The sequence below is a fragment of the Halichondria panicea genome, chromosome 3, assembly GCF_963675165.1.
Source record: "Halichondria panicea chromosome 3, odHalPani1.1, whole genome shotgun sequence".
Lineage (NCBI taxonomy): Eukaryota > Metazoa > Porifera > Demospongiae > Suberitida > Halichondriidae > Halichondria > Halichondria panicea.
Genome location: NC_087379.1, coordinates 5312317 through 5339317, shown reverse-complemented (window position 1 = coordinate 5339317; position 27001 = coordinate 5312317). Strand labels below are relative to the sequence as shown.

Here is a 27001-nt window from a genome sequence, read left to right as displayed (position 1 = left end):
GTTATTATGCCTCGAGGCGTAGCCGCACGCACGAGGGATACGGTAAAGCCATATAGATGATACAGTACTGAGGGATCACCTGAGCAGAGACAACATTCAGTCTCTCTTAGCAATCTCCATCTGTGTGTGTGTTTGAGGGTTTACACAAGTGGGTGGATTGTGTCCACTGCTCACAACCATGCAGCTGCTCCTTAAAAATCGGATTTAACGACGTCAACTCTCTTCTCTCAACTTAGTCTTGTACCCAGCCTCTTTTTTTGACTACTTCAGCTGCACTTTCAAAATTGTATGGGTATACAGCTACATGTAGCTACATAGTACATTCAGGCCGCGTATAGTATTCACAGTGGCCGTGCTGTTGGACTGCATATCCCTTGATAATATTGCTGGTTGAAGCAGAGATATAGTATATCTCTGGTTGAAGTGAGAAGCTTGGTTTTACAATAGATAAACGAATAGAAATTAAACACCTATAGTTTTAGGAGCGAACTGCCTAAGCCTTTGCTTTTGTTATAATTATAGCTATAATGGGTGGAATTGACCCACAAGCCATTTATATTTTAGACACACTCCTTTGTTCAACTCAGAGCTGTCATGTCCCAGGGGTAGAGCGTGTTAGTCCTCCTACCCATAATCAGGGTCCTGCCATCTGGAAGCAACTTGCACGACCTAATTGTTCAGAGTGGTGTCTTGAGTATACCCCCGTCTTATTCAGCTGGAGTCACACACTTTGACACACTCCTTGCCCCCTGTGTATATATGTGCCGTGCTGCACCGGGTTGCTAATGGCAATGGCACATGCAGAAGACCTTGTTGTGTAGGAAAGTGCAGACGCTGAAATTTTCGTAGGTAGTCCGAGACCTGCGGTCACCGGCTGTACTTCACCGTCAGCTCGTATAGCACCGAGAAGGGCCTGTATGTGTGTGTGTGCATGTGGGGAGAGATGTGGTGAACATATGCACACCACAAACCTCAATGAATCACATGATCTTATAAATAGATCTATAAAGGACCATACAGAAGTAATGGCCCAAAATCCTAACAAAAGAGTCGTAGGATTCGATTGTGAGTTCCTGGAACCTCCACCAGAGCACCTCCTCCAGTCAGAGTGTCCAGTTTGTCTCCAGATCATTCGAGAGCCCCACCAGGTCACATGCTGTGGTAATAGCTTCTGTTACTCTTGTATTCAGCGAGTTAAAGATTACAACAAGCCTTGCCCGACTTGCAACAAAGAAAGATTGTCTGACTTCCCCGACAAGAGACTGAAACGATCACTGTATGCTTTGAAAGTTCGATGTAGCCACCAGAAAGACGGGTGTGAGTGGACAGGGGAACTGGGGCAGCTTGACGAGCATCTTAACACAGATCCACTGCCAGAGAAACAACTCAATGGATGTTCATTTGTTGAGATCAATTGCCTGTATAAGTGCGGGGACGAATTGCAGCGAAGAGACATTCAAAACCACCAAACCGATCGTTGTCCCAAACGTCCATTCAATTGTGAGCACTGCCATAATTACGAGTCTACCGTTGATGATGTCACCAACAACCACTGGCCTGTGTGTGGGTTCTTCCCTATCCCCTGCCCTAACGAGTGTGGTTCAACTCTTCAACGTCAGAATAAGGACAGCCATGTTGCTGATGAGTGCCCCCTGACCACCATCAATTGTGACTTCCACCACGTTGGCTGTGCTGTGAAACTTCCTCGACAAGATATGCCAGAACACCAGAGAGAGAACCTCCTCACACACATCTCTCTATTAGCCACCAGTCATACCAAGCAACAAGACGACCTCGCAGAGCAGAAAGCTATAAACATCAAGCAACAAGCTCAAATTAACAAGCAACACGAAGAGATTCGAGCACTGAGAATGCAAGTGGTTAGTCTACCAGTCCTCGCTATGACCAATTACCGACAGCACAAGACAAATAAAGTCAGGTGGTATTCCCTTCCCGTCTACACACACCATCAGGGATACAAGATCTGTCTAGGAGTTAATATTGTTGAAGGGTTTGTAAGTACACAAGTGTACATCAAGGTGCATGTGTTCTTCATGAGGGGAGAGTTTGATGATTCACTAAAATGGCCATTTCAAGGGGAGATCTCGATACAATTGCTCGACCAGGTCAACGGTGAGCAAAATGCAAAATTTGAAATGAACTACGATAGATCGACAATAATAAAAGCGTGCAGCAGAGTGACAAAGGGAGAGAGGGCAACTGATGGACAAGCAATAAACAAATGTTTCTTATCGGAGACCAAGTACTTACAAAACGACACTCTTTTCTTTCAAATATGCAGCGTTAGACTACTAAACTCTATACATAGGTCGATTAAACTACATGTATAGCATATTCCCTACATCGCAAGTGTTACATAATTAACCTATCAGATTGCTAGATTTTACATTTATTGTATGCGCTACTAGTATATAACAAGAACACTAAGTGCATGGTTGATCGACCGGTCGTATATAGCATGTCTGTCTAAAAACTAAATGTGAGTATATATAGTTATATAATTATGTGAGGAAAGGAGCCAATGGCACTAGCGGCCCATAAACAGCAGTTTATTTAAACTACCAGCTAGAGCAGCATACTGCAGTTACACTTCATGATGAGGACTAAGATCACGCTTTACTAGCTATAGAGAGTTTTTTTCAATGTACAGTCTCACTTTATGCAAAATGTAGAAGTGTAAACGTGTTATAATTGTAAGTAGAGTTGATAGTTCAGAGTTTTGATAGGTGAGAATGAGCAGATTTGATTCTTGGGCTACTAGAACCATTGGCAGCATGTCCAATTTAATGGGGTGGCCTTGAGACGATCTTGCTCCCCTAATGCACATAATTGAGAAATGTAGTAGGGAGAAAGAGAGCCTGCATCTTAACCAACTCATGGTTGTATTGTAGTGTTGGTTATGTTTTATGCCAGTCTTTTGTAGCATGTGGTGGAAACATTGCCCAGGCCTCCAGTGAGTGACAGAACGATTGGGGTAAAGGAGCCGTGCTCCATTTCTCTTACTTTCTTACTTTTTTGAAGTGACTTCCCCAAAAGCCGTTTGCAGCAATGTATAGACGAGCACTATCTGTTGTTATGGCAGAGGCACCAGAGGATGGTTCACCCGTGATGGGTTGTAAGTCGGGTTCGATCGAGACATTGTGGCACACTTATGACATCAGTTGGGCGGACACATCCCGAATCTCATTGTGTCGGATTGAGGGGAATCCGCCTTTTGGGCATGATAGAACGTGTTCCAGGGTAAAATCCTTTCCGCAGGCACATGTCGATGGTATGTTTGCTGGTTGCCATCCATACCTTAACGCTACGGTGTCCCTAAATGCACTTTTGTGGAGTGTGAAGCCAAATTCCTCTGTTGGCAGAACATGCAGTTACTGGATGTGCTTTTTTGGGGGCCAATGTCATGGCTCGCTTCAGAGTTGGGGGGAACCTCAATGCATGTGGAGGAGGCTGATTCCTTTGATTGATCTCTTTTTGTTTTATGGACATCTCTTTTGGCTTGCTGCTGACTTTCTTTGCATTCAATGGGTATTCGTGTGACTGTTCCAATGAGTTTGCTGAGGAGTGCGTGCTGTGATCATGATTGATGGTGAGTATTCTGTCAATGAAAGGCTGGCTAGATTGGGAATCCCAAGGCCTCCAAGAGAGAGAGTCAGCTTCGCATGAAAACAAAGCTTTAAATTGCGCATGCAGTAAGTGGCTTGAGTAAGCTGTGTATACAGCTAGTGAACATGCAGTAAGGTTTATTCACAACGAAGAATTTATAAAAAAAATCTGCCATGCATGATAGAAACTTGTTGTGTTGAGGCTATCCATGTAGTAAGCAGCTATGGCACCCAGGTGAGCAGACTCAGAATATAGTCACCAGACAAACATACACAACACTGGCTGACTACATGTACCATATCCCGTGGCGTACGTGCTTCGGGTTAATAAAGTAATATCAGCTTCTATAATCTACAATTTCCCCTCTCCCACTCACAGTTTGAGAGCAAGTCTGGACATCTCTGTGGGAGGGAAGCCAGGTGGCATCAATACAGGGCAGCCATTGGGGACACCTCCTGCATAGAGAAGAAAGCTTGTTATAATTATTACAATTTTTCACTTTGAAGTGTTTTAACATACAGCAGCATGCAACTAAGAATTAAGTAGCACATGCAGAGACAGTCGATACAGGCTGATCTGGTATGCATGGGTAGGTGTGGTTTGGGTCCATGCATGGGGAGCGATGAAAGGACGGGTGCATGGATGTGGGAAGCTGTGGATCCGGAGGACGGGGGGGGGAAGGAGTACATGTATTATGCAATAAAGCATGGCTGTACGGTACGAGGTGACAAACTAAAGAACAGCATAATTTATAATACGGACAACCATAATTATAAATGTTCAAATAATTTATGCATATGACTCTAATGACACACTTGCAGTTAATCCTGTATATACGGTACTATAATCTTTATAATAATGGCCATTATGTTACTTTCACTCACCCGTTCCGATTGTGGGCGGAGGACATTGGGTGATGAGGAGGGTGGTAGGTGGACGGTGCATGTACATGCATCTATCACGAATCGAATCCTGCATGTTAGATTGCAACAGTGGTGCATGGCCTACTGTACATGTTGGCAGGCAACGTACCATGCCGCTCCTTGAGAATCAGAGAATCATGCAGGGCCAAGATCCAAGTTAAGATAATTATTTGACGCGGATATGTCAACTCTCTCTCCTCACCTTAGGGCCACTCCAAGTGATACTCTGGTTTCTGGTCCACCGCCCGCATCAGATTTTATTCTTGGATTTCTATCTCATTATTTCTACTACGCATGCGCAGAATGGTCCATGTGGTACAAAATAGTGTGATAATGATATTCATTTGCAAAATAATGAGATTCATAAGGTAATGACATAATGAGAAAAGCCGCCCGCCCGCATGCAATTAGAAAAACTTTAAGACCAGAAACCAAAGTGTCACTTGGAGTACATGGCCTAGTGTTGTATATATATACACCCAGCCTAGCTCTTTTCTGCTGCTACTTTTACAATTGTACATGCAGCATGTATTGGTACAGCCATAGTACTGTATCATCTATGGTATATACAGCTAACTACCTGTACAGTACTTCACTGCAGTGGCCACGCTGTTATAATTTTGGGGCTGAGAAGCTGGTTAATAGCTACATGTATACACATGTTTTTTCTTATTCTCACAATGATAATGTAAAAATCATTCACAACGACCTCAAAGGGAACAATAGTGGGGGCTTATATAATACACAGAGAGGCTGTTTCTGAGTGGTATATGTACCTATCATTAAGTACCAGTACCTGGACAGAAGGTGTGATCACATGGCTTGATAGTGGCTGTGGCCTCCTCTTTATTACACATCACACAAACCTTGGACAGCTTGGAGATAATCTTGACTGCAGCCTGTGTAAGGAAGAATCATAAAATTCAACATAAAAATTATGCAACTTGAGAAGTTCAAAAAAACTGTATCTGGGAAGTTATTGAGATAAAGTAGAAGCTTTTATAAAATTATTGTATATATAGCTATGTAATACTCACTTTGCAAATGGGCATTTCTTGGCTCTCTGTGCACACATGACAGTGTGACCACATGGCTTAAATTTGACGTCCACTGGAGCCTCACACAGGAAGCACGTGCGGCTCAATGGCCACACCCACACTACCTGGAGGGGGGGGTGGTATGGATATACAATTCAATTGCTCAGAGTTGGTTCTGTACAATAACCATACAAAGTACAGTCATTTAAAGGCCACTTAAAATATGAGACTTATCACAGAACTTGTATCTAAACACATAACTGGAAAGGTGACCTAACAAAGAAAGTTTTTAGACAAAGATACAGCACAGAGACAGGTCTTACCACCGCCAGTGGCGCCAGCAATATCCATAACTCCAACTGGCAGAGAGGCTGTGGGCACTGCCAGTACGCAGGGGAGTAGGGTACACCTGATGGATGCAAGGGCAGGACTAATTCAGAGTGGGTGCTTATTAATAGCATACAGTGCAACAACCAAAGAGAGTAGATTTTTTTTGGTACACATTTTTTACATTTTGTGGGATATCTTCTAAAGTAAAAGTGATGTATCTATTTGAGTGTAGGTACTGAAAGTTCAACTATTGGCGCTTCCATTGGACCACTACCTGTTACATCATATGACATCATCACTATGAAATGGCTGTCTGAAGATGTGTACCTCCGAAAATATGTTAGGAATAGAAGTAGCTTATTTGTTTGAGTTAAGATCTGAAATTTGTTGTGTACATACCTGAGTATATTGCTCATCTTTTGAGCTTCAACGGAAGTCTGGGCTACTAGTAAGGCCACACCAAATTGATCTTATGTTTCACGAACTTTTAATCTCCAAAAACAGACCAGTGTGGTAGGCAAAAAAGAAAAAAAATTGATGAATATCATTATAAAACCACAAACAGAGTCACAACACATCACAAAAAGTCACTTTAGCAAAACATTACAACGTTTTGCTGGATCACATGACCATTTTGACATCTGACCTGGACCACTAATTGGTTAGTTTTTTTTGGCATTCTGCAAAAATATGACCCGGAATACAACTTTCGATTTTATATTAGTTAAGGTCTGGTTTTGAGCAGCATGTACTACAATAGTGTACTTTTCATCTGTACTAACTTACAGGAGTTAGGCTAGCCTCTTCTTTGCTAGAGCGGCCCATCTTGTCAAAAACAGTGCTTTTTATGACAGCGATTTGGCTACGTAGTAAGCTCAATTGCCACGCCCCTGTGACACAGAATGACCAACACCAACTGTGTATTTGCAGGTACACATCGCATGACCTTTGGATGTAGCAAATAACAACAAGATGATTTGTGATGTCACAAATCAATGAATATCATTGCATACGTCAGCAAAAGTAGCAAAACGGAGCAAAATCACCATTTTTGACAAAAAGGGCCGCTCTAGCAAAGAAGAGACTTGTTTAGCTCCTGTAAGTTAATTCAAATGAATTTTACACTATTGTAGTACATCCTTCTCAAAAATCAGACCTTTACTAGCATAAAATCGAAAGTTGTATTCTATGCAATGAAACACACACTAGAAATGCAGACCAGCACAGTATAACACCATACACACTGTGTACACACACATGTAGTGTATACAGCAGAGTCTAGAATGATGCACATACCCCCACTTCCACATTGGGGGCGAACTCCATAATGACCTTGAGCACGTCCACATTACCAGCTGCACAGGCACAGTGGATGGCCGCCTTACCAGCTGCCTTGGTTCACCTCCAGGTGAACCAAGGCAGCTGGTAAGGCGGCCATCCACTGTGCCAGAGGCAACACAATAAGGCAGAGGCGGATCCAGGGGGAGATCCAAGGGAGCAAAGGAACCCCCCTTTTGCTCAAAATATTAAAATTGCTTTTTAGCAATCTACAGTCATTTACAGTCATGTTTTACCTATTCTACTTATGTAGTAATGTCAATACCTGCATGCAGTCCACTCTAGAAGGAACAGAACTTAGCTAAAAGCAGTGGCAGCTTCTTTACTCTTTCTCAACTGATCGCGTTGCAAAACTGCATAGTAAGCAGTAATTAATTGGATACAAGATGGGGATAAACCCACATCCATGTGTCCAGTGGTCATGCAGCTTTGATTGTGGTAATTATGTTCAACCAGACTTACTTATTATACAACAATGAGTAACAGGAAGAGACCAAGTCAAGTGCCAATTTCAACATTCTTCAAAAAGAGTAAAGCAGGTACGGTTTCACATAAATAAAAATCCAAATCATATAAATATGATAAATAAACAACAAAACAAAACAACTTCAATTGTAGGTTCAGAGTCACAGGATGCTATTGTCAGCCCCGCTGACTCGTCTCCCCTTCATCTCCCCCTACTGACGTCCCCAGTGACACTGAAGATTCAGACAGTGAACTTGATATGGAGGAGGGTGACTGCGTTATCCGGTGTGGCTTAGGTGATGCTACCTCAAGTGATGATTGCGACATTGGGAAACTCCTTAACTCAGGGGTAGATATTAAGAGTTTAACAAGAGATCACAAGTATCGAATCTTGACTACCAATCCCAATACTGATCCAGAGAGCTATCCAGGCACCAGACCATGTCCTTCAAGCAATTTCCGTCAGTTCAAACCAGAATGGCTGAGATCATACCCGTGGATGCATTACAGTCAATGTTCTGATGGAGTGTATTGTCGTGCCTGTGTACTTTTCTCACCATATCAGGTTGGTGGCGAGAGGAGTTTCAGCCAACTAAAACTTATCAAGACAGCCCGACGTGCTACCATGTCGGAATCGAGATTGGGTTCACTTGCTTTAATGAAAATCAATCGTGACCGATGCAACCAGCTTTTGTCTGCAGAAAATATGAAAAAACTAGTAGTATCATACAGCCAGCTACACCCAAGGAGAATGAAACTCCCTTTTATGCTACCTTATGATTGAATGTCTTTATATGTGTTTTTTACAATCAATTATTAATTAAATACTCTAAGCTCTTGTATAAAAATTACTCATTTACTCACTCACACACTTACTTAACTTCTTGATCTTACTATCACTGCACTGGAGCCATAGCTATAGCTAGACATAATCTTATATCTACTACGGTACTATAATAGACCTCCCTAGGCCCTAGCCCTTGGCCTAGCACTCAGCTGACAGGAAACGACACCGGAAATGGGCGGAGGTTACACCGGAAGTGGGCGTGGCCCAATTTTTCGCCTGAGATAGCTGAAAACAGACCTGATTTTTCAACGGCCATAATTTTAATACCGTTGATCCAATGTCAAAAATGTTATGATTTTCTAAAAGCTTAGAAAGATACCTTTCAAATGGTGTGTTGGATCCACGGAATTCAAGTTATGGCAGCTGAAAGAGTCCCTAAAATTGAAAGAAGGTAGAGAGAGTACATAACACCGTGTCCTCACCTCTGTGGGATGTTTGCGTAGGAACTCTCTGAGAGTGTTGTCATCTTCAGCTGCAGCAGCTGCCACGATGACGGCCGGATTCTGTACCTGGCATTTCAGGAGGGTTCTCATCCGGGACCGTTACCATGGCCTGAGGGTTGAACGTCCACACTCGACCATTGACTGCCACTCGAACATCTCCAGAGGGAAACACTTTCATCACTCGGCCAGCCTGACCCAGCGTCTGGGAGGGTGGCATACGAATATGGTGAAATTGTGTTAGCTTTTGTGAACAGTTGTCTATAAAGGCTTTCCACTATACTTTTGAGAGGCTAACACTAGCTTAGGTAATTGTACTCCCTCTATTCTTAAATTAGACAATAACAATAATTCTACTAAGTCCACATCTACAGCCACTCACCACTTCAGCGAAGGCACGATCCTTTTAAACGTATAATGTGATCAGACAAAAGCTATTAAATTTTGAAATATAGGACCTAGCTTCCAAATTGAAACTTGGCTCCATGTTACAAATACATGTACACAATTGACAAGACCTGCCGTGTCACATGAACCCAATACGGGCAATACAAAACACACTACCGGTATAAAACTCTACTAACCTGATAAAAATACAGGCTAATCACAAAACAAATAATGCGCTACACATGTACTATGTAAGTTTACTATTATCTAGGCAATGTTTATATACTTTACTTGCAATCTCATATTTTCTTAATCTTAGGAGTAGTTTCACTAGAGTTCTATAAGTTGCAGCAGCTGGGTTACTCCTCTGCCATAGGGACAAGCACTCCATCATGGCCGTTTGCGTGTCTTCTAAAACTTTAATCTGCCTCACATCAGCTTGCTGAGCAGGAGTGAGTCCCAACGCTAGACTGTACATTTTCACGTTGTCAAAATGACAAGCCAAAATTGGGAACTCTGTTGTCTCAATCTCGTTGTTGAGTAGAGGGTGTTCAATGTCTATCCTCTCTGCCAGACCTGTAGTGTGGATAGGGGGTGAGGGTCAGCAAAGGAAATGGTGTACGTGGATTGCATGCAGTTCAATACAATGACAATACATAGCTCAGAGGAGGTACGACACAGCAAAGAAGCCTGGAGTCTGCAGAGAAGTATGGCTCCTGGGGAGTAGGTCAGCTAACAGAGACAAACCAGACACAATTCTAGCTTTCTATTGTATCGACCCTTTTCCACAAACACAACAGTAATTATTGGCTTATGTTTCGAACAATAGACGCATCTAGCTGGGCTACCATCAGAGCCTTATGTTTCAAATAATAGCCGCGTTTAGATTGTTAATGCTACAAGTTTCCCTACGTACAAAATACCAGGTAAGCCAAACTGAGCGACAGACACACCGACACACATGCACACAGACAGACTACTGTAACCGAGGCCGCCTACGCGCCTCGGGTTAATTATGCTTACCACCGTGAGTGAGATGACAAATATCAGGAGAGATGTCGCTGGTAGCTTTTGTCTGTAAACAGAAATCAAATATTAGCAACTTGTAGAACATGTACTGCAAAAATTTATACAAAATGAAGCTTTCAATTGTAATAGTTGCCAACCTTAATGGTTGTTGCAATGTCCCCACGATCAATGGCGGGAGACTCTAGTGCTCTAACAAGGGCAAACCAGGAGGGGGGAGGAGAGGAGCGCTTCACCCAGTGTGTCAGCATGGCCTCAAAGCACGGCTCAACCCATCGATAGTCCTTCTCAAGACTCTGTATCAGTACACACAGTATTAAATACTTAGTAAGGCTTCAACATTACGTTGCTATAGTAATCTGTTAAATAGGTTGGTACTTCATACAAGACGCCACCAAATTAATATGCAGAGTCAACATTGCTAGATACCTCACTCTAAAAATGTATTATTTAAATGCTCACTATTCAACCATTAAATAACCGTAGCAGTCAATTAAATAGTGCACACACATAATTAGGACTACACTGGGAGAATACACTCAAGGTGGTGGAGGGACACATTAATTCTTAAGGTCTCACCTTCCTAGTTGCATAGTCAATGTCCAGTTCTATAGCCAGGCTGTACCAGTCAGAGCGTATCTCTTTGATCACTTCCTTCACATCTGCAAACAGCTGATCAGTTTCAGAGCTGGAGGTGTCCTCTGTAACAATTGAAATTAAATTATATACATGTACATGTACAGTACATACGTAAAAGCGTCATAATTATAATCTGCATACATGCTCTAACAGTATTCTCACCAACACTCTCTTTGAGGCAGTGGTACACGGTAAAGAAATGCTTCTGGTTCTTGGAGATCTCACAACTGATAAAGCCCTTGAAGTAACTATTTGACGGGGCCTTGACTTCCAATTCATTTTCAGTCCCACTAATTCCGGGTCTTCTCTTGCTCCACTCGAAAGAGAGGCTCTTGTCCCTTAACTCTCGCTTAGAGGCAAAGGGCAGGGCAAGGAGGAACACATCATCCCCCAGGCTGACTTCCTGTAATTTATTAAAGATACAGAAATGATATAGGTCATTGTATGAAGAATTAAAATGCTATAGTACACGTATGCACTATACAGTTCACTTACTTCTGCGAACCAGCATTCTTGGTGAGGACTCAGAGAGACTTTGCTGGTGCATTTAAAGCAGGGATCAGCTCCAGGTGTGAGGAGGCAAAGCTTGGAACCATCTTCATGTTTGCCACAGTAGCAGTCGAAGGCAATGATTGGAGTGAGTAGTGGACTAACATCCTTCATCACCAACAGGAGGGTTGAGAGGACGTAGGAACAAAGCTCGTGCATTGTATGGTCCCTGTCCTGTCGAATAATCCGTATCTCGTAGCAATCGATACGAGCAATTAGGGTAACAAAATGCTTGGCAGATTCGTCAATGTGAAAGGAGACGAGGTTTCTCTTTACTGAGGTATCAGTGGCAAGTTTCCAAGTCATGCCCAGAATTCCAGTACTCCCCCTTGAGACCAATTCACTGATCATGGCACAGAATACTCCAATGGGAACGTATTTAGGTTTGAATGTGATCTTGATTGGAGAGGGTGTATCAATGCCAGTGGGGGGTGGTTTTGTTAGTTCCTCGCGAGATGCACACTTGAGAATAGCGGGGATGAAATATGTCGTTTCAACTTCTTCTGTGGTATGGTCTTCCTCCACTGTTGTGATTTTGGCCAAAAGGTGAGAATGCTCGAGTAGTATGAGCAGGTTCTCAACAGGAATCAACTGGTCTTTCTTCACCCCTTGGTTTTCCTCCGAATGGCATCGAGTTATTGTTTTCAGTAAGAATTGACCCTTGAGTATCCAATTTTTTCTCTCATTATCATTAAACTGAATATTGCCCTCTTCAGAATGGAGCTCCAGCAGCGGCTTGACAACGAGAACACTGAGGCTGTTGAATACCACTTGGGGGTTGCAAATGACAAAGTTTCCAAACCAACCATCTTTGTCCTTGATCTCTGGATGATAGATCAAAGCTCCAACGTACCGATCCAGGTACCAAACGGTGAATCGAACTTCCTCCTCACTCATCTTCAACCCCTCGGTACCGATACAAATGCATTCTTCCATTGACACAATGTCATACTCTTTTCTCAGTACAACTCCCAACAAAAGCTGTTGTGGGCGAATTCGAAGCTTGGCATCTTTGAAATAGCTACTAAATATGCCATGAAGATGTTCACGAAGAGGTTCCATATCAGAATCAGTGCCTTCGTAGTTGTCGACTGCTATGAACTTCTTGTCTTTTGGGTTTGAAAATAATTTCTCAAACTTGCTGGTAATCTTGCTCACAGCTTCGTTTTTCTCTGTCAACTTTTGCTCTAAGCAGTCTTGGACATCTTTCTTGAAAGTGTCTGAGTTGAGGTGTTGGCTGACTGTTTGCTCAATGGCAGCCATGTCTTCTGCACTGACGTTAGCAGGCTCATCACTCTTCTGTTGAGTCAAAATGTTCCGAATTGCTTTTTTTTGTTCATGTTCATTTAGGCTCTTGCTGGCAGTGGTATTATCGCTCTTGCTGGTAGTGGTACTATCGCTCTTGTCGGCAGTGGTACTATCGCTCTTGTCGGCAGTGGTACTATCACTCTTGCTGGCAGTGGTCTTGCTGGTAGTGGTACTATCGCTCTTGTCGGCAGTGGTACTATCGCTCTTGCTGGAAGTGGTACTATCGCTCTTGTTGGCAGTGGTACTATCGCTCTTGTCGGCAGTGGTACTACTATCGCTCTTGTCGGCAGTGGTACTATCGCTCTTGCTGGCAGTGGTACTATCGCTCTTGCTAGCAGTGGTACTATCGCTCTTGCAGGCAGTGGTACTATCGATTTTGCTGACAGCTTTTGTGGAGGCACAATATTTCTTGTACAGAAGATCGACTTTGATTTGCATTGCCAGTTCATCCTTGAAAGTACCTATGAGGGTAGCAACAGGCTTTAGGGCAGTGAAGTTAGCAGAGCCCAGTTTACTACACTGCTCTCTGTCAATGTCTGAGTCAATCTTGGTATGGTGGCTGATAGCTGACAGGATTTGAGAGAGCGTTTCTCTGCTTGTGTACGTTGAATCGTACGGTGTGATCTTGTCCTTTCCTCGTTCGTAGGAGACTTGACACATGTCATCGAGGTCTTTGTCCAGTCGAAAGAATACTAGGAAAATCCCTGCGCCTTTGCTTAGAAAAGGAAACATCTCCACGAATCCAGGCTGCCCACCTATATCGACCAGATTTAGTAGGACTTTGTTCAGCAGCTCTTTAGTGTACTCTCCTGAACCCACAATACTCCGGAGTCTCGAGACAACCTTTCCAACATCTACAGTGGTCACTTTCACAACCTTTTCCGGTGGTTCTGGTGTTGGTGATACCGGTGTTGGTGATACCGTTTCTTTGGGTACAGTAGCAGCTTCATCGATCTTGAGTTGAGTTTGCTTCTTTGGGTCAGTGGTTTCTTTTTTGGGCTGTTCTTTAGGTGTACTAGTATTGCTGACAGTGCTGTCTTCAATAGGTTCACAGGACATAAGGTAAGAGAAGATAAACTGTGTTTCTTCCTCTAGACTTGAAGATGCTTTGAATTCAAGCTTTGTTCCAGATTTGTCCACAAAGGCCAATACTTGTTGACACTCGGCTAGTAATGTACTGCAACGTTTCCTTTGATCTTCAGGCAGCAAAGACAGGTTAGTGATGGATCCAACAAGCCGCTGTCGAGTGGTTGTTTTTCCAAGACCCGAGGGACCAATGAAGTGTGTCTTGAGGTAGTGTATCTCTATAGTACCACTTTTGTCGGCCATCAGCTCATCCAGTTTTTTTAAGTAGGTTCGGTTTTGAATATTGACTGTAAAAAAAGTAAACAATCGGTCATACATGATAATATTATTGAACCAAAGTAGTAGTAAATGATTATTATTTTGTGGCACATTTTTGTATCAAAATTGAAGTCCGATTGATGAAAGCACCGCAGGTGCTGATGCCTCGGTGGAGGTGCCAAAGCTACATAACATAAAGCGCTAGCTTTTATACACACATTGATTATAATTATTATGATGAACATGAACATTTTTAATTTTGCTGCGCAGAATACATAATCACAGGGAAACTCAAATAGTGGGTAATGATCGACGATGATTGTTGTTAAAAACGATCGATGCCAAAAGTTCAAGTCTAAAATTAATGGCTGCAAGTCAGCAGAGCCTTCCAGCTCTCTTCTCACTCTTGCAGCTACTAATAGCTAGCATTCTAGTGCTAATAATTATAAGTAGAGTAGCAACACTCGGTGAACAAGTTTTGCTACGGACTCTTCTGAAAAGGCTGCAATGGGATTCCAAGTAAGCAAAACTAGGCATAACTCGAGAACGAAGCTTTATTTTGCAAATCCACAAATACGAATCCAAGAAAACATGACTAGAAGCCTATAGAAACTCTTACTTGCATTTATTGATCCTTGAGCAGCTCTAACAGTCTACACACAAACACACTACCCTATACCTCGCTTGTACTCAACAGTGCAGTCTAGGAGGGACGTGTACAAGCATGCATGCATGATGGTCACAATCTATAGGGATTGTCTTCTCTGTTGTGATTTCAATCTTAATACCGGTAATTATGGATATGAGTCGAATAGATACTTAGTAGAGGGCTTAGGCGGAGGGTGGTTATCACCTGACATGTAGTAACATGTGTACATGTACTTACATTGGGTCAATTGCTGACAGATTTGATGAGCTGTGTCTCCTTTCCCCAATCTCAGTGCGATATCCAGTAGAGCTCTGTAAGTTGCTTGTGAAGGATTATGTTGTTTCCAGATTTGCAAGCACTTCATCATGGCTGCTTGAGTTCCACGTGATTGGTTCACATCGGCTTGTTCAGCAATAGCTAGCCCCATTGCACTCGAATAAAGTTCCACATCATCAAAACATAAGGCCAATTCGGGAGTATCAGGAACCTCTATTTCACTGTTGAGTTGCTCGTCAGTCAGATTGTATTGCTCTACTAGTTCTTGAAGAGTGACTCGTTTAGCGGATGGTCCTATAATTATACATTGATTAGTGGAGTGAACAATTACCATAACACCAATGCAGCTAAGCTTCCATACTCAATGTTGGAGATATAATGATGGTAAGATATGGGGCAGGTGAATTATCTGCAGTATAGAATAATGATGCCTATTAAGTAAGTAAATTGTTATATTCTTTTGCAAAATGAGTAACTGAGTCTGAGTTTGGTAAATTACCAGCTGACGTAAGCTAGTTCAGATTATAGTGAGACAAGAACTGTGTTTGGTACAGTAGCGTCCCTGTACTTTATATTGACCGCTACTGTGGAACACTTCCACCCACAATATTATAGTTATAGCCTTGTTCCTGCTGACATACCTAGTTTAGAAGGCACCTGTTCTCTGAATGTACCATGGTCCTGTGAAGAGCAATACAATATAATACATATTCCACGCTTCAATTATCCATGCAATGAACGTCTACTAGAATACTAATCAGTACTATACAATATGTACACATAATTATAGCTTGAATGCTAACAACACCTTTTGACCATCACCACAGATACTAACATGAGCCACAACAATATATAATCTAGGCTATAATGAACTCTTGGTGAGAGGAAAACACTTCTAATAATTGCATGATTAATGTGTTTTTAATTAATGTTACAGTAATTTCAGGAATAACAAACTCTTACACTAAAACACTTATGATCAATGCAGAGGAGGCTAATTGTACCTCCCAGTGTATGCATTATTGAGGTATGGACTCACATGTGATTCAGCAGCTTCTTCCAACAGCCTTATTGTTGAAGGGTTAGAGCGAGGTGATTCCTCCTTGGCCATCATCAGAGCAGTCTTTCCATCCTGTGATGATATCATATGAAGGAATGAGACGTACATTGTAAGAGGTAAAGTGGTCTAATGCGTATGACGTGTACTTTGCTGACAGAGCGATACTGGCAATGGTAATTGCACATTAAGAGTTATCTGTTAAGACAAATGACAGCTCTGTTAGTCATAACTGCTGTAAGAGGTATAGGTGTACAGTACCGTACCCTCGCGAAAATACGCCCACCCTTTTCTGCAAGAAGTCTAGGCTTATTAGGGGACTGGGCGTTTAATCACGAATGGTGAGTTTTCATTCGAATATACGCCCACCCGTGGCCTCAAATTGAGGTTTACACTTTGCTCTATGACAATTCTTTGTTTATTTTCATTTTGATACATAGTATGAACATTTCATTGACAACAACAGTGTTATAAACTAATGCATGAGTATGATTAAAGCATGACAAGAGAATGAACATAAAGAAGTGGACTCTGACTCTATTCGTTGCTTGTCACTTGTGTCGATGTCAGATGTAGCAGAAACTTCCCAAAGGATGGTAGGTCATACTCCTACAAAGCAGCTATCAGGTACTTTGTTTCAGAAAACCAAGGCAAGGTAACCTGCAAAATTGGCCTGTGTGATAACTTTCTTGGACTTTGTGTTTTCTTTTCTCTGCATATATAGGACTACTGGATCAGGTGGAGTATACGGCACCTCGCTAATTAGATTCATAAATGAGCATACATATTCAAGGGCAAACAGATCCATACAGAGAAAGTTATATGTCTGATCTTGGCCCAGCAAGGAGTATATAGTCTTACTAGCTGCTACCTAACACTTACTTTCTTCACTAAAATTAATAGTCCAACATGTGGCATTTAGCTACTGCGCATGCTCAAAATCTTCATTCTGGGTAGGCTTATAATCGAGTGAAAATACCCTTGTGCAAGAACTTCGAAGCAAAAGAGGGGATGGGCGTTTATTCAAGATGGACTTATTTTCGCGAGGGTACGGTACATGTAAAGCTGTTTGTTAAGTATAACTACGCAACTATGTTCTCTATAAAGTACATGTGCTCACTTTATTAGTGCAGAGAAGGGAAGCCCCTGATGAGAGAAGCTGTCTTACTGTATCTTCCTTTCCGATGAGGGCTGCCCACATGAGTGGAGTGTCCCCATCCTGCAAGAGTGGAGACAGTGACAACACAATATGTATGTACACTGAACAATACAGACATTCACTGCTCTACATTTCCAACCACATCCTAGAGTGAGAACACAACCACAACATCCTCGTACAGTACATAAAAAATTAAAACCGGCTGGGACATTAGTTTAAAGCACTAAGGAAATGTACAGTCATGCATGTGATTGTCAGTACATGTGCTTAACAATGATGTACAGTACACCTACAACTGCATGTATATATACGTATGTACGTCACAGAAAATTTAGCAATCCTACAAGCATACAGTAACTTTTGAGAACACATCTGTGCGATATACCATAAATAAAGTAAAAAAAGGGGATTAATTGGCATTATTAATTTAATAGAGTGGTTGCATCTGATGTCATCCACCCACGCACGAAAGTACATAACACTAACTCTAACCTTTCAGCAAGCTAGCTTGTAGTTGAACGACGGCAGATTAAAATTTATGCATAAACCAAATTAACAGTCCCACCTAATTCAATTCCATGGAATTTTTGTCCACAGTTATTATGCCTCGAGGCGTAGCCGCACGGTAAAGCTGACTGTGTGTGTGTGTGCTGTCTGTGTGTGTATTCCAGCTATAACTGCTCAACGGTTGCAATGTAACGAAAACTAACAGCTTCTATAGGCTTCTAGCCACGTTCTCTTGGATTTTGATTCGTGGATTAGCAAACTAAAGCTTCTTTCTCGAGTTATGGCTAGTTTGACTCACATTGAAGGCTGTTGCAGTCTCTTCAGAATCTTTCGTAGCATCATCAGTTCGCACAAACTTTCTATTCAACTTATGAGTTAGCCTTGCACTTAAGCGCTAGCTTTTTGTTAGCTACAAGAGTTAGAAAGAGCTGCTAAAGAAGTAAGCTACTTGCAGACACACCCCTATTCCTGGATACAGTAGATATAATGCGCATGCGCGCTCAATACCACGTGTAAGAGAATCTATTTTGAACCCCAGATCCTGGCAGAATCAGAATCAATTTTCTTCTCTTTGTTGAGGTCCAGGTAAGCCACAAACCTTGATAACTCTTTTTAGACTGCTTTCTTCTGTAATTTATTTTAGACTGCTTGTTATATAGGTACTACTTTCATCTCACAGACTACTACAGACTATAGACTGCTTGTTATAGGTACTACTTTCTGTGATTGAATTCTATTTTGTCAATTTGAAATCATAATTATTGCAAATTATTAACCTTTCTAATACTTTTGAGCGAAAGCAAAAACGTGGCGAGAGGCATTAGCACAGCGCCAGCTTGAACACTAGTTCAGCATAGAGGTGATTTTAAAGCAATGTCCATGTATAATTGTGCATACATGCAAAACTAGAGCACTTCAGTGCTAACCCTCGGCTGTCGAATAATAAAGATCTACGGGTGTATACAATCAAAACCAATAAATTATTTTCCTGTTTCCTAAGCAGCAAGTAACAAGAGCTAGCCTAGTGAGTTTTAGTAGCATATATGGACTAGGATCACAGCAATGTCAGCAAAGAAGACTGGAGTGTTAAAAGTATGTTCTGGGGCTAGGATAAGTAAAGAAGCAACAACCACAATCATATCTAGTTCCTGGTACGGGATCACTGCTGTAAATACGTACATCAAATAAAGACCAGGTGTAGCTAGCTAGCCGTGTAAGTCCAAGCTTACGAAGCTTTAACATCAAAATCTGAAAACTAATAACTTGTGTGATTATCCATGCTGTAAACGCAGTGCTAAGGAATCCAGGTGAGTAGACTGTGTCACACACTTAAAACAAACCAGACGACTACTATACCCGGCATCTTGCCTATAGATATAGTATCAGATACTCACCTTGTCAGCCAGGTCAACCACTGCTCCTGAGGAGAGCAACTCTTTAGCACAGTCAGTGTGACCTTCACTGGCTGCCTCCATGAGTGGAGTCCACCCATCCTACAAGAGTGAGAGCATACAGTAACTTTTGACAACACATCTGTGCGATAGACCATAAATAAAGTAAAGGAAAGGGATTGGCAAAGAGCAAAAATGCAACTATCCAATGATGTGCTATGTTATTAAACTGTACAACCTTTTTAAGTGCTACGTATCATAATTATTCATTTGTGTACAACATATCCAAGAAAACGTATGTAGCCCAGTTCGTCAACTTAGATAAGCAAGAAAAGCGTAAAAATTATATAAGCAAAACAAAATACTGTAAGTACATGCGCAAATATTTCATTTACCAAAATTAATGACGAAAATTAATGGTCACAAACATGCTGCCTATAAACACAATCAGATACTCACCTTGTCAGCGAGGTCCACCACGGCTCCTGAGGAGAGCAGCTCTCTAATACAGTCAGTGTGCCCTTCACTGGCTGCCACCATGAGTGGAGTCCACCCATACTACAAGAGTGAGAGCATAATAATAAGTTTTGACAATACATCTGTGTGATAGATCATAGTTACACTTATTTTTGGAACCATTTGCCCCAAACTGAGTGTGCAAGTGAGCGTAGTTTACAGCGCCCAAATCAACTTTTATAACCTCACAAATATTATGGTGGCGATTCTAGTGTTGAGTGCAGTCTTTCAGTATGCAGTGGATCTACTGTACGGTTTGATTTTTGGTCTCTGTATTTACAGCAGCTCTACAAATCAAATGCATGTGCATATTAAAAGAAAAGCTGACTGTCTTGGGCCTGACATCACAAATAATTACGTCTTTTAATTAAAGAAACCGTTGGAGGACTTAATAATGGAATTCAGTTGGCGCTGTAATTACAAATCAAGTAAAGGAACGGGATTGGCAATATTTACTATAATAGTGTGGTTGCATCTGACGTTATCCACCCACGCACAAAAGTACATAACACTAACTCTAGCCTTTCAGCAAGCTAGCTCGTAGTTGAGCGACGGCAGATTAAAATCCATACACAAACCAATAATAGTCAACCCAATCAATTCCAAGGAATTCTTGTCAACAATTATTCATAATATAGGTGATTTTAAGGCAATGTCCATGTATAATTATAACTCCTAAATGACTCCTATAGGCCATCAGTTTAGTATCAGATACTTACCTTGTTAGCCAGGTCCACCACGGCTCCTCCTGAGGAGAGCAGCTCTCTAATACAGTCAGAATGACCTCCATTGGCTGCTACCATGAGTGGAGTCCACCCATCCTACAAGAGTGAGAGCATACAGTAACTTTTGACAACACATCTGTTTGATAGACTATAAATAAAGTAAAGGAACGGGATTGGCAAAAAGCCAAAAAAATGCAAGTAATGTGCTGTGTACAACTTTATTCATCTTTTTCAGCCTCCATTTAACAAATTTAAGCACACGAAATAATCGACTGTACAATATAATTATCAAGAACATTTATGAAGCCCAGTTCATCAACTTAGATATAAATAAGCAAGATAAGCGTAAAATTATAGACAAGGATTCGAATTGAAAATGCCAATAATGCCCATATGTGTACGTATGAAATAATTCACTATACCTAATGTTGTGATGGTCACAAACATGCTGTCTATAGACACTAGTATCAGATACTCACCTTGTCAGCCAGGTCCACCACGGCTCCTGAGGAGAGCAGCTCTCTAACACTGTCAGTGTGACCTCTACTGGCTGCCACCATGAGTAGAGTCCACCCATCCTACAAGAGTGGAAGCATACAGTAACTTTTGAGAACACATCTGTGCGATAGACCATAAATAAAATAAAGAAGGGGATTAATTGGCATTATTAAGACAGGAATTACATAATTGTAAGTACATGCGCAAATATTTCATTTATCAAAATTAATGATGAAAATTAATGGTCACAAACATGCTGCCTATAAACACAATCAGATACTCACCTTGCGAGCCAGGTCCACCACGGCTCCTGAGGAAATCAGCTCTCTAACACTGTCTGTGTGACCTCCACTGGCTGCCACCATGAGTGGAGTCCACCCACCCTACAAGAGTGAGAGCATACAGTAACTTTTGACAACACATATGTGTGATAGACCATGTCGGTAATCATCAATGGCCTCGTAAATATTCCCCCCTGTGCCCTTGTTGCTGAGCATCCTTCGTGGCTTGGTGGGGAAGGGCGGGAGAGGACGCATAAAGTAAAGGAAGAGGATTGACATTATTTTACTATAATAGAGTGGTTGCATTTGACGCCATCCACCCACGCATGAAAGTACATAATAACCTTTCAGCAAGCTAGCTCGTAGTTGAGCGACGGCAGATTAAAATCCACACACAAACCAAAGTTAAAATAACAGTCAACCAAATCAATTCCATGGAATTCTTGTCAACAATTATTCAGCATAGAGGTGAGTTTAAGGCAATGTTCATTATAATTATAATTCCTAAATGACTAATAATGTTGCCTATAACACATCAGTTTAGTATCAGATACACACCTCATCAGCCAGGTCCACCACGGCTCCTGAGGAGAGCAGCTCTCTAACACTGTCAGTGTGACCTTCACTGGCTGCCTTCATAAGTGGAGTCCACCCATCCTACAAGAGTGAGAGCATACAGTAACTTTTGACAACACATCTGTGTTATAGAGGGGATTGTAATAGAGTGGTTGCATCTGACGCCATCCACCAGTGCACGTACGAAAGTACATAACACTAACTCTAACCTTTCAGCAAGCTAGCTGGCAGGTGGATCTACTGTGTGATTTTTCGTCTCTGTAAGAAGCTGCTTCTCGATAGTTATCAAATCAGAAGTGCTGATCAAATGCATGCACATGACAATATTATAGGCCAAGTAAAGGTAACTTGCCTTGGTATGCCTTTTATAAGCCATAAAAATTTTTACAGCAACCGCTGGCGCTAATTTAGGACCTTAAAATTGCGTTCAGTCTGAGTCGTGGCTGAGTTACTACGATACAGTTGAACGGCCAAGACCCGGAAGTTCAATGTAAATACTGTACATTTATTTAAGTATGCATTATGCATTACATCATTGATTGAGTTTGATTGGGTACGGTATTAAATTTATAGTACGACAGCTAGCAAAAACAGACTTTCACAGCTTCAGCTCTACATATCCACAAACCAGCTTACCTCATCCACACTGTTGACATCATCTCCCCTCTTGATGGCGTCTTTCAAAGCACTCAAGTCACCAGCCCTGGCAGCACTGTCGATGTCACTGTGTACGTGTATGTCAGCCATTATCAGACAGTAGCCACGTCTCTTTGTTTGGATCCCCCTACTATAACTTCTTCCTATAGACGACCTTTTCCCTTATTTCCTCTCAACAAGATCGAAACCACGCCTTTCTACTTGCCACACACAGTAGAGTCGGCTGGGTCTCCATACAATCACAATCATAATGTAGACCTTTGCAGAGTTCTTGCAGAGATAGGGATATGAAACTTGATGACGTGTACATGCAATCCGTGTTGCCCAAAATGGGCGTGGCACATTCTGCAAGTTCTATGTAAAATCATGTAAAATACTTTGTGGGACTGTATCTCTGGACTTGCTGCTACATATAGAACAAAGGTTGATATTAAATGCAAGAGTGGACCTTTGGGAAGTGCAACAGCTCCTCAGCTAAAAGCCAAGAGACAGCTTGTTTGATCACTTCAACTTTTTTGACCTCTTGTACTTGTCCTGGAGCAAAATTTTTCAAAATTGTACACTACATCAGAGCGATCTAGCCTTTGAGACAGGCACCAGTACATAGAATACATAGCTAACATTAAAACTCATCACTGAACCATCTTACGAAAACCAACTTGCTTTCTGCTACAGTCCCACAAAGGCTAGTATAGCCAATAAACCAGGGAATCTGGCGTTCTGGATTTTATTGCCACCAAATATATTTTAAAACAATCTGTGGCTAGTCAATTATATGATCATAATTCTTCAAGTGAGTCATCCAGCTTCCCATGGGCCTGTTTTGTTTTATTTACAAATTAAACCGCCATTTTTATAGCAACGCGGAGTGCCTAAACTTTTTACTCTGTTTTACAGTGAGCACATAAGCTCACGTGATCTAGTTTCATATCCCCCTTCTCTTCAATCTCTGGTTCTTGCAACTCAGAGGAGGAACGCCAGGGTCAATAGGGTCACGTTTAATGAAGGATTAAACATTCTTGTTCTGGGTTCTTGACCTTTGCTGCATATAGCAGCTTAGCGCTTCTGTTCTTTATTTGCCTGCTTGGAAAGCTTACTATACCTAGATCTATCCAGTGCAGCAAGCCAGTACATCAAAATTTATACCCTAGCCACGGAAGGCTAATTTCCATATCTTGTGGGTTTGAAGAATGCAATAAAAGGTCAAAGGTTGCAATTAAATCCTGGATCTCCTCTCTCAAGCTGATTCATCTGGGGCGCGATAGCTCAACCGATTTCTGTTGTGAGAATCAATCTATTGATAGTGTATAAACTCAAGGGCGCGAAGGTAAACTCAGTTTTACATGTAAAACATAGGGCCACGTGGTGTTTTAATTAGTGACCTTTTGACACTGGCATTCCTCCTCTGTTGCAACTCGATGTGTAGAGCGGAAGTGCCTGTCACGTGAACCATTACGTAACAAGATTGAATTCTGGGCTCATTCCCTAACCACTTTTCTCCAATAGAGCCTATTTAATTTTGTTGAACTGGGAAAAATTCGACCTATATAGGAGGAAGGCGCTTTGAACAGCTAGCTGAAGCTATCCCATAGTCTCGAATACCCGCCTCAACCTAAAAGCTTAATTTAGGTTGAGGCGGGTATTCGAGACTAGCTATCCCAATCGTTTTGTGAGTTACTATTAGTCACACCATAGATAGAGTAGAAGAGGGATTGGAAACGGAAGTACCCTCGAAGTACCATCCATGTATCTCCGCGGTTTTAATCGGGGCTTACTTTTTAACACGAGGGCTAAACATGAATAATTCATGAGAATTGTTTTGCTCTCTGTAAAGAAGTCCACGAGCAGTTCTGCTGCTAAACATCAACTTTCTCTAATAGTTGAGGCCATTTGGGACACAGGACACTATTTAGTTACAAAGCCTTAGCTATATCAAAGGTACTATAGGAATTAACACAAGCATGAAAAAGCGCTCTGTGTACCTCTAGCTACTTCACGACAATCGAGATTATATTTTCTTTGTTTCCAATTGATACCTACTATCAGGGGGCATGTGATTCAGTAATGGGGGTAGCTCTGAGATGTATGCTTTGGACACAATAAGTTTCCCGGGCTTTTGCGGGAGTTATGAGGAGATACACGGATGGTCCCAGAGCCACTACATAGACTTCATTGTAAAACATCACGTGAATCACTTCCGTTTCCAATATGGTCACACACACAGCCTGTGTCACAGAACTATATATCCAGCTGGAGCTAAGGCTTAGTCCAAGCTTTTAACTGTCTATGACTAGACTCTCAACAGCTTGCAGCAACACAAAATGAGCGGGCAGGCTGGGGCAAGCCACTTTGTATAATACTGGGAAGCTACAATCCTATTTCAGATTTCTCTGAATAACTAGTAACAAGTAATTTAGTAATACATCAATGTAAAAAACTTGCCTCACTCAGCAATGTTGGGCTCACGTGATGTTGTGTGGCTTTAATGTACAAGAATATCACGTGACGGTAACTTCCGCTTTAGACACAAGAACTCTGCAAAGGTCTGTAGATAAAAGAGGATAGGAAACGGATCATGTGATCCCATGCATAAGCTGCATATAAAATCTTATTTTACAACACACCATTTCCTTCATTATAGGTTAATTCATGTCAAACCACCCACACCCACGCAGTTCCCCCGTCCCCTCCACAGGGTGGTGGATATGTCCAGTACCTCACTAACACTAGCCTGGGAGGAGCCGGTATCCACTGGTGGTAGGGGTAGGGATGACAACCTCTGGATCAGAGCTGCTGGGGAGACAAGCATCTAATACTGTCACCACCACTGTGGGAGTGATTGAGGGTATAAGCTTAAGCAGCTACTGTACAAGTTATGCACTCAACTAGTCAAGAATTCCGTCTATACAATTAATATCATGCAAGCATAATAGCATCCCCTTCCCCCCCCCCCCCCCCCACACACACACACACACAGGACTATCTCCAGATTGAGCTCAAGGAAGTGCAGATGGTGCAACCAAATGCCTCCTATGGACAAGCCACTGAATTGCAACCTAATCCCTGCTACGGACAAGCTACTCAACCGAATGATTCAAATTCGGACGGAGAATAATTATAAATCAATTAGAGACTACGAAGTTGTTTATGACATTATTGTTTGAGTTTCTTTGTACTGTATAATTTTATAACTGTAATTATTTTGGCCCCTTAAATTATGTGCATCCTCATCATGGCTTTTATAAAGCTGTCATGTATTATAAATTTTCTTGCATGCTCTCTTCGTTATACATCCACTTTAATTTCCACGTCACCATCGTGATATAATGAAGGCGCATAATCATAAGCAGATGTGTGTGTGCGTTGCATGTATATACTAAGCTTTTAGAGTGTTTAGATAATGTTGTGTTGAATGTGTACACATTGTTTTCCTTGACTGTCTGGTAGTCATAGCAACTCATCAAAGTGAGGGTGACTACAGTGTAGTGTGTGATTATGTGAGGGGACTAGTGAGTGACTATACAACACACTCCTCTGTCAAGCACTCTCCGGAGTCAACACTGTCACTGTCTAGGAACACTATAGCCTCTACTATAATGTACACTATATTGGACACTCAACTTATTGCTAGTGTGCTTGTTGTTGCCAAAGGCATGCACCCTTGTTGTTACTTATGCAGATTGTTACTTGCAAGTACACCGGTGTAGAAGAGATATGGGGCCCCCCCTTACACCCCAAATCGCTAGCGTTTTAGGGCCAGGGGCCCCAAAATAAGGGGGGGGGGCCATATCGCTTCTACACCGGTGTCATAGGATAGAACCTCCGGGCGACAGTTTCTCCCCCGGAGCCTGCGGTCTTAGGACAATGCCTCCCCCCCCCCCCGGTGGTTTCGTCCTAGGACAGAATCCCCGCCCCCAGGATATATCATCCGGGTACATGTACCCTGTCAAAACCTGTCAAGGCTTTAGCGTTGCGCGTGCATGCGAAATGTATAGACTGTTAGCAATCAGAATGGCTACTCAACAAGAGTATGAGGACATACTGCTGTACAAGACTGCTGCTAGCAATGCTGGCCAGAAGAAATACAGAGACGGGCTTTCCACTAATGACAAGAGAAGTATAAGACACAAAGTTCAAAGATATGCTCTGCAGCAACAATGCTTATACCTGCCTGAGAAGGACAGCACTAGCATGCATAGAATGAGAAGAGTTGTGGTGAAGTAAGAGGAGAAAAGCAGGATACTAAACATGTGCCACGATGGACTGGATGCATGGAATGCATTTTGGGAGAGACAAGACTTATGGAAAGGTATATTTATCATCATATCTTATAAAGTACAATAATATTATATCTGTTTCATGCATGTAGGTTGCTCAAGATTTCTACTGGAAAGACCTACATGCTGACGTCATACATGCAGCTCTGCAAGCACTGCGACAAATGCCAAC

The 27001-nt window shown here is 41.9% G+C and overlaps 2 protein-coding genes and 2 long non-coding RNA genes across 4 annotated transcripts; 2 read left to right on the top strand and 2 right to left on the bottom strand.

Moving 5' to 3' along the window:
• Window positions 1–85: 85 nt before the first annotated feature.
• Window positions 86–6674, bottom strand: LOC135333813 (uncharacterized). The gene is made up of 7 exons (XR_010394074.1): window positions 6317–6674; window positions 5911–5996; window positions 5588–5712; window positions 4660–5449; window positions 4512–4599; window positions 4004–4279; window positions 86–913 (listed from the first exon to the last, which is right to left on the bottom strand). It is a non-coding gene; the product is annotated as an uncharacterized LOC135333813 (long non-coding RNA).
• Window positions 977–2407, top strand: LOC135333729 (TNF receptor-associated factor 5-like). The gene has a single exon (XM_064528757.1). The coding sequence runs from the start codon at window positions 1026–1028 to the stop codon at window positions 2349–2351; it is 1326 nt and encodes a 441-aa protein (XP_064384827.1). The 5' UTR covers window positions 977–1025; the 3' UTR covers window positions 2352–2407.
• A 2838-nt stretch (window positions 6675–9512) lies between the features above and the next one.
• LOC135333658 (uncharacterized) lies at window positions 9513–22690 on the bottom strand. The gene is made up of 17 exons (XM_064528660.1): window positions 22532–22690; window positions 21878–21976; window positions 21323–21421; window positions 21020–21118; window positions 20535–20636; window positions 19759–19857; window positions 19303–19401; window positions 17363–17461; window positions 16225–16317; window positions 15827–15866; window positions 15147–15479; window positions 11555–14289; window positions 11222–11462; window positions 11000–11121; window positions 10561–10716; window positions 10418–10469; window positions 9513–9970 (listed from the first exon to the last, which is right to left on the bottom strand). Exons 1-17 carry the CDS (start codon window positions 22640–22642, stop codon window positions 9642–9644), a joined length of 4908 nt encoding a protein of 1635 aa, XP_064384730.1. The 5' UTR covers window positions 22643–22690; the 3' UTR covers window positions 9513–9641.
• Window positions 22691–23517: 827 nt separating this feature from the next.
• LOC135333820 (uncharacterized) lies at window positions 23518–25833 on the top strand. The gene is made up of 3 exons (XR_010394084.1): window positions 23518–23879; window positions 25228–25397; window positions 25530–25833. It is a non-coding gene; the product is annotated as an uncharacterized LOC135333820 (long non-coding RNA).
• Window positions 25834–27001: the final 1168 nt, after the last annotated feature.

Excerpts from the sequence above, each read along its gene's own strand:
- LOC135333729 (XM_064528757.1), top strand. The coding sequence starts at position 1,026 with ATGGCCCAAAATCCTAACAAAAGAGTCGTAGGATTCGATTGTGAGTTC.
- LOC135333658 (XM_064528660.1), bottom strand. The coding sequence starts at position 22,642 with ATGGCTGACATACACGTACACAGTGACATCGACAGTGCTGCCAGGGCT. Across the intron at positions 21,422-21,877 it reads TGGTGGACCTGGCTGATGAG|GGTGGGTGGACTCCACTCAT; the intron begins GTGTGTATCTGA and ends TCACTCTTGTAG. Across the intron at positions 21,119-21,322 it reads TGGTGGACCTGGCTCGCAAG|GATGGGTGGACTCTACTCAT; the intron begins GTGAGTATCTGA and ends CCACTCTTGTAG.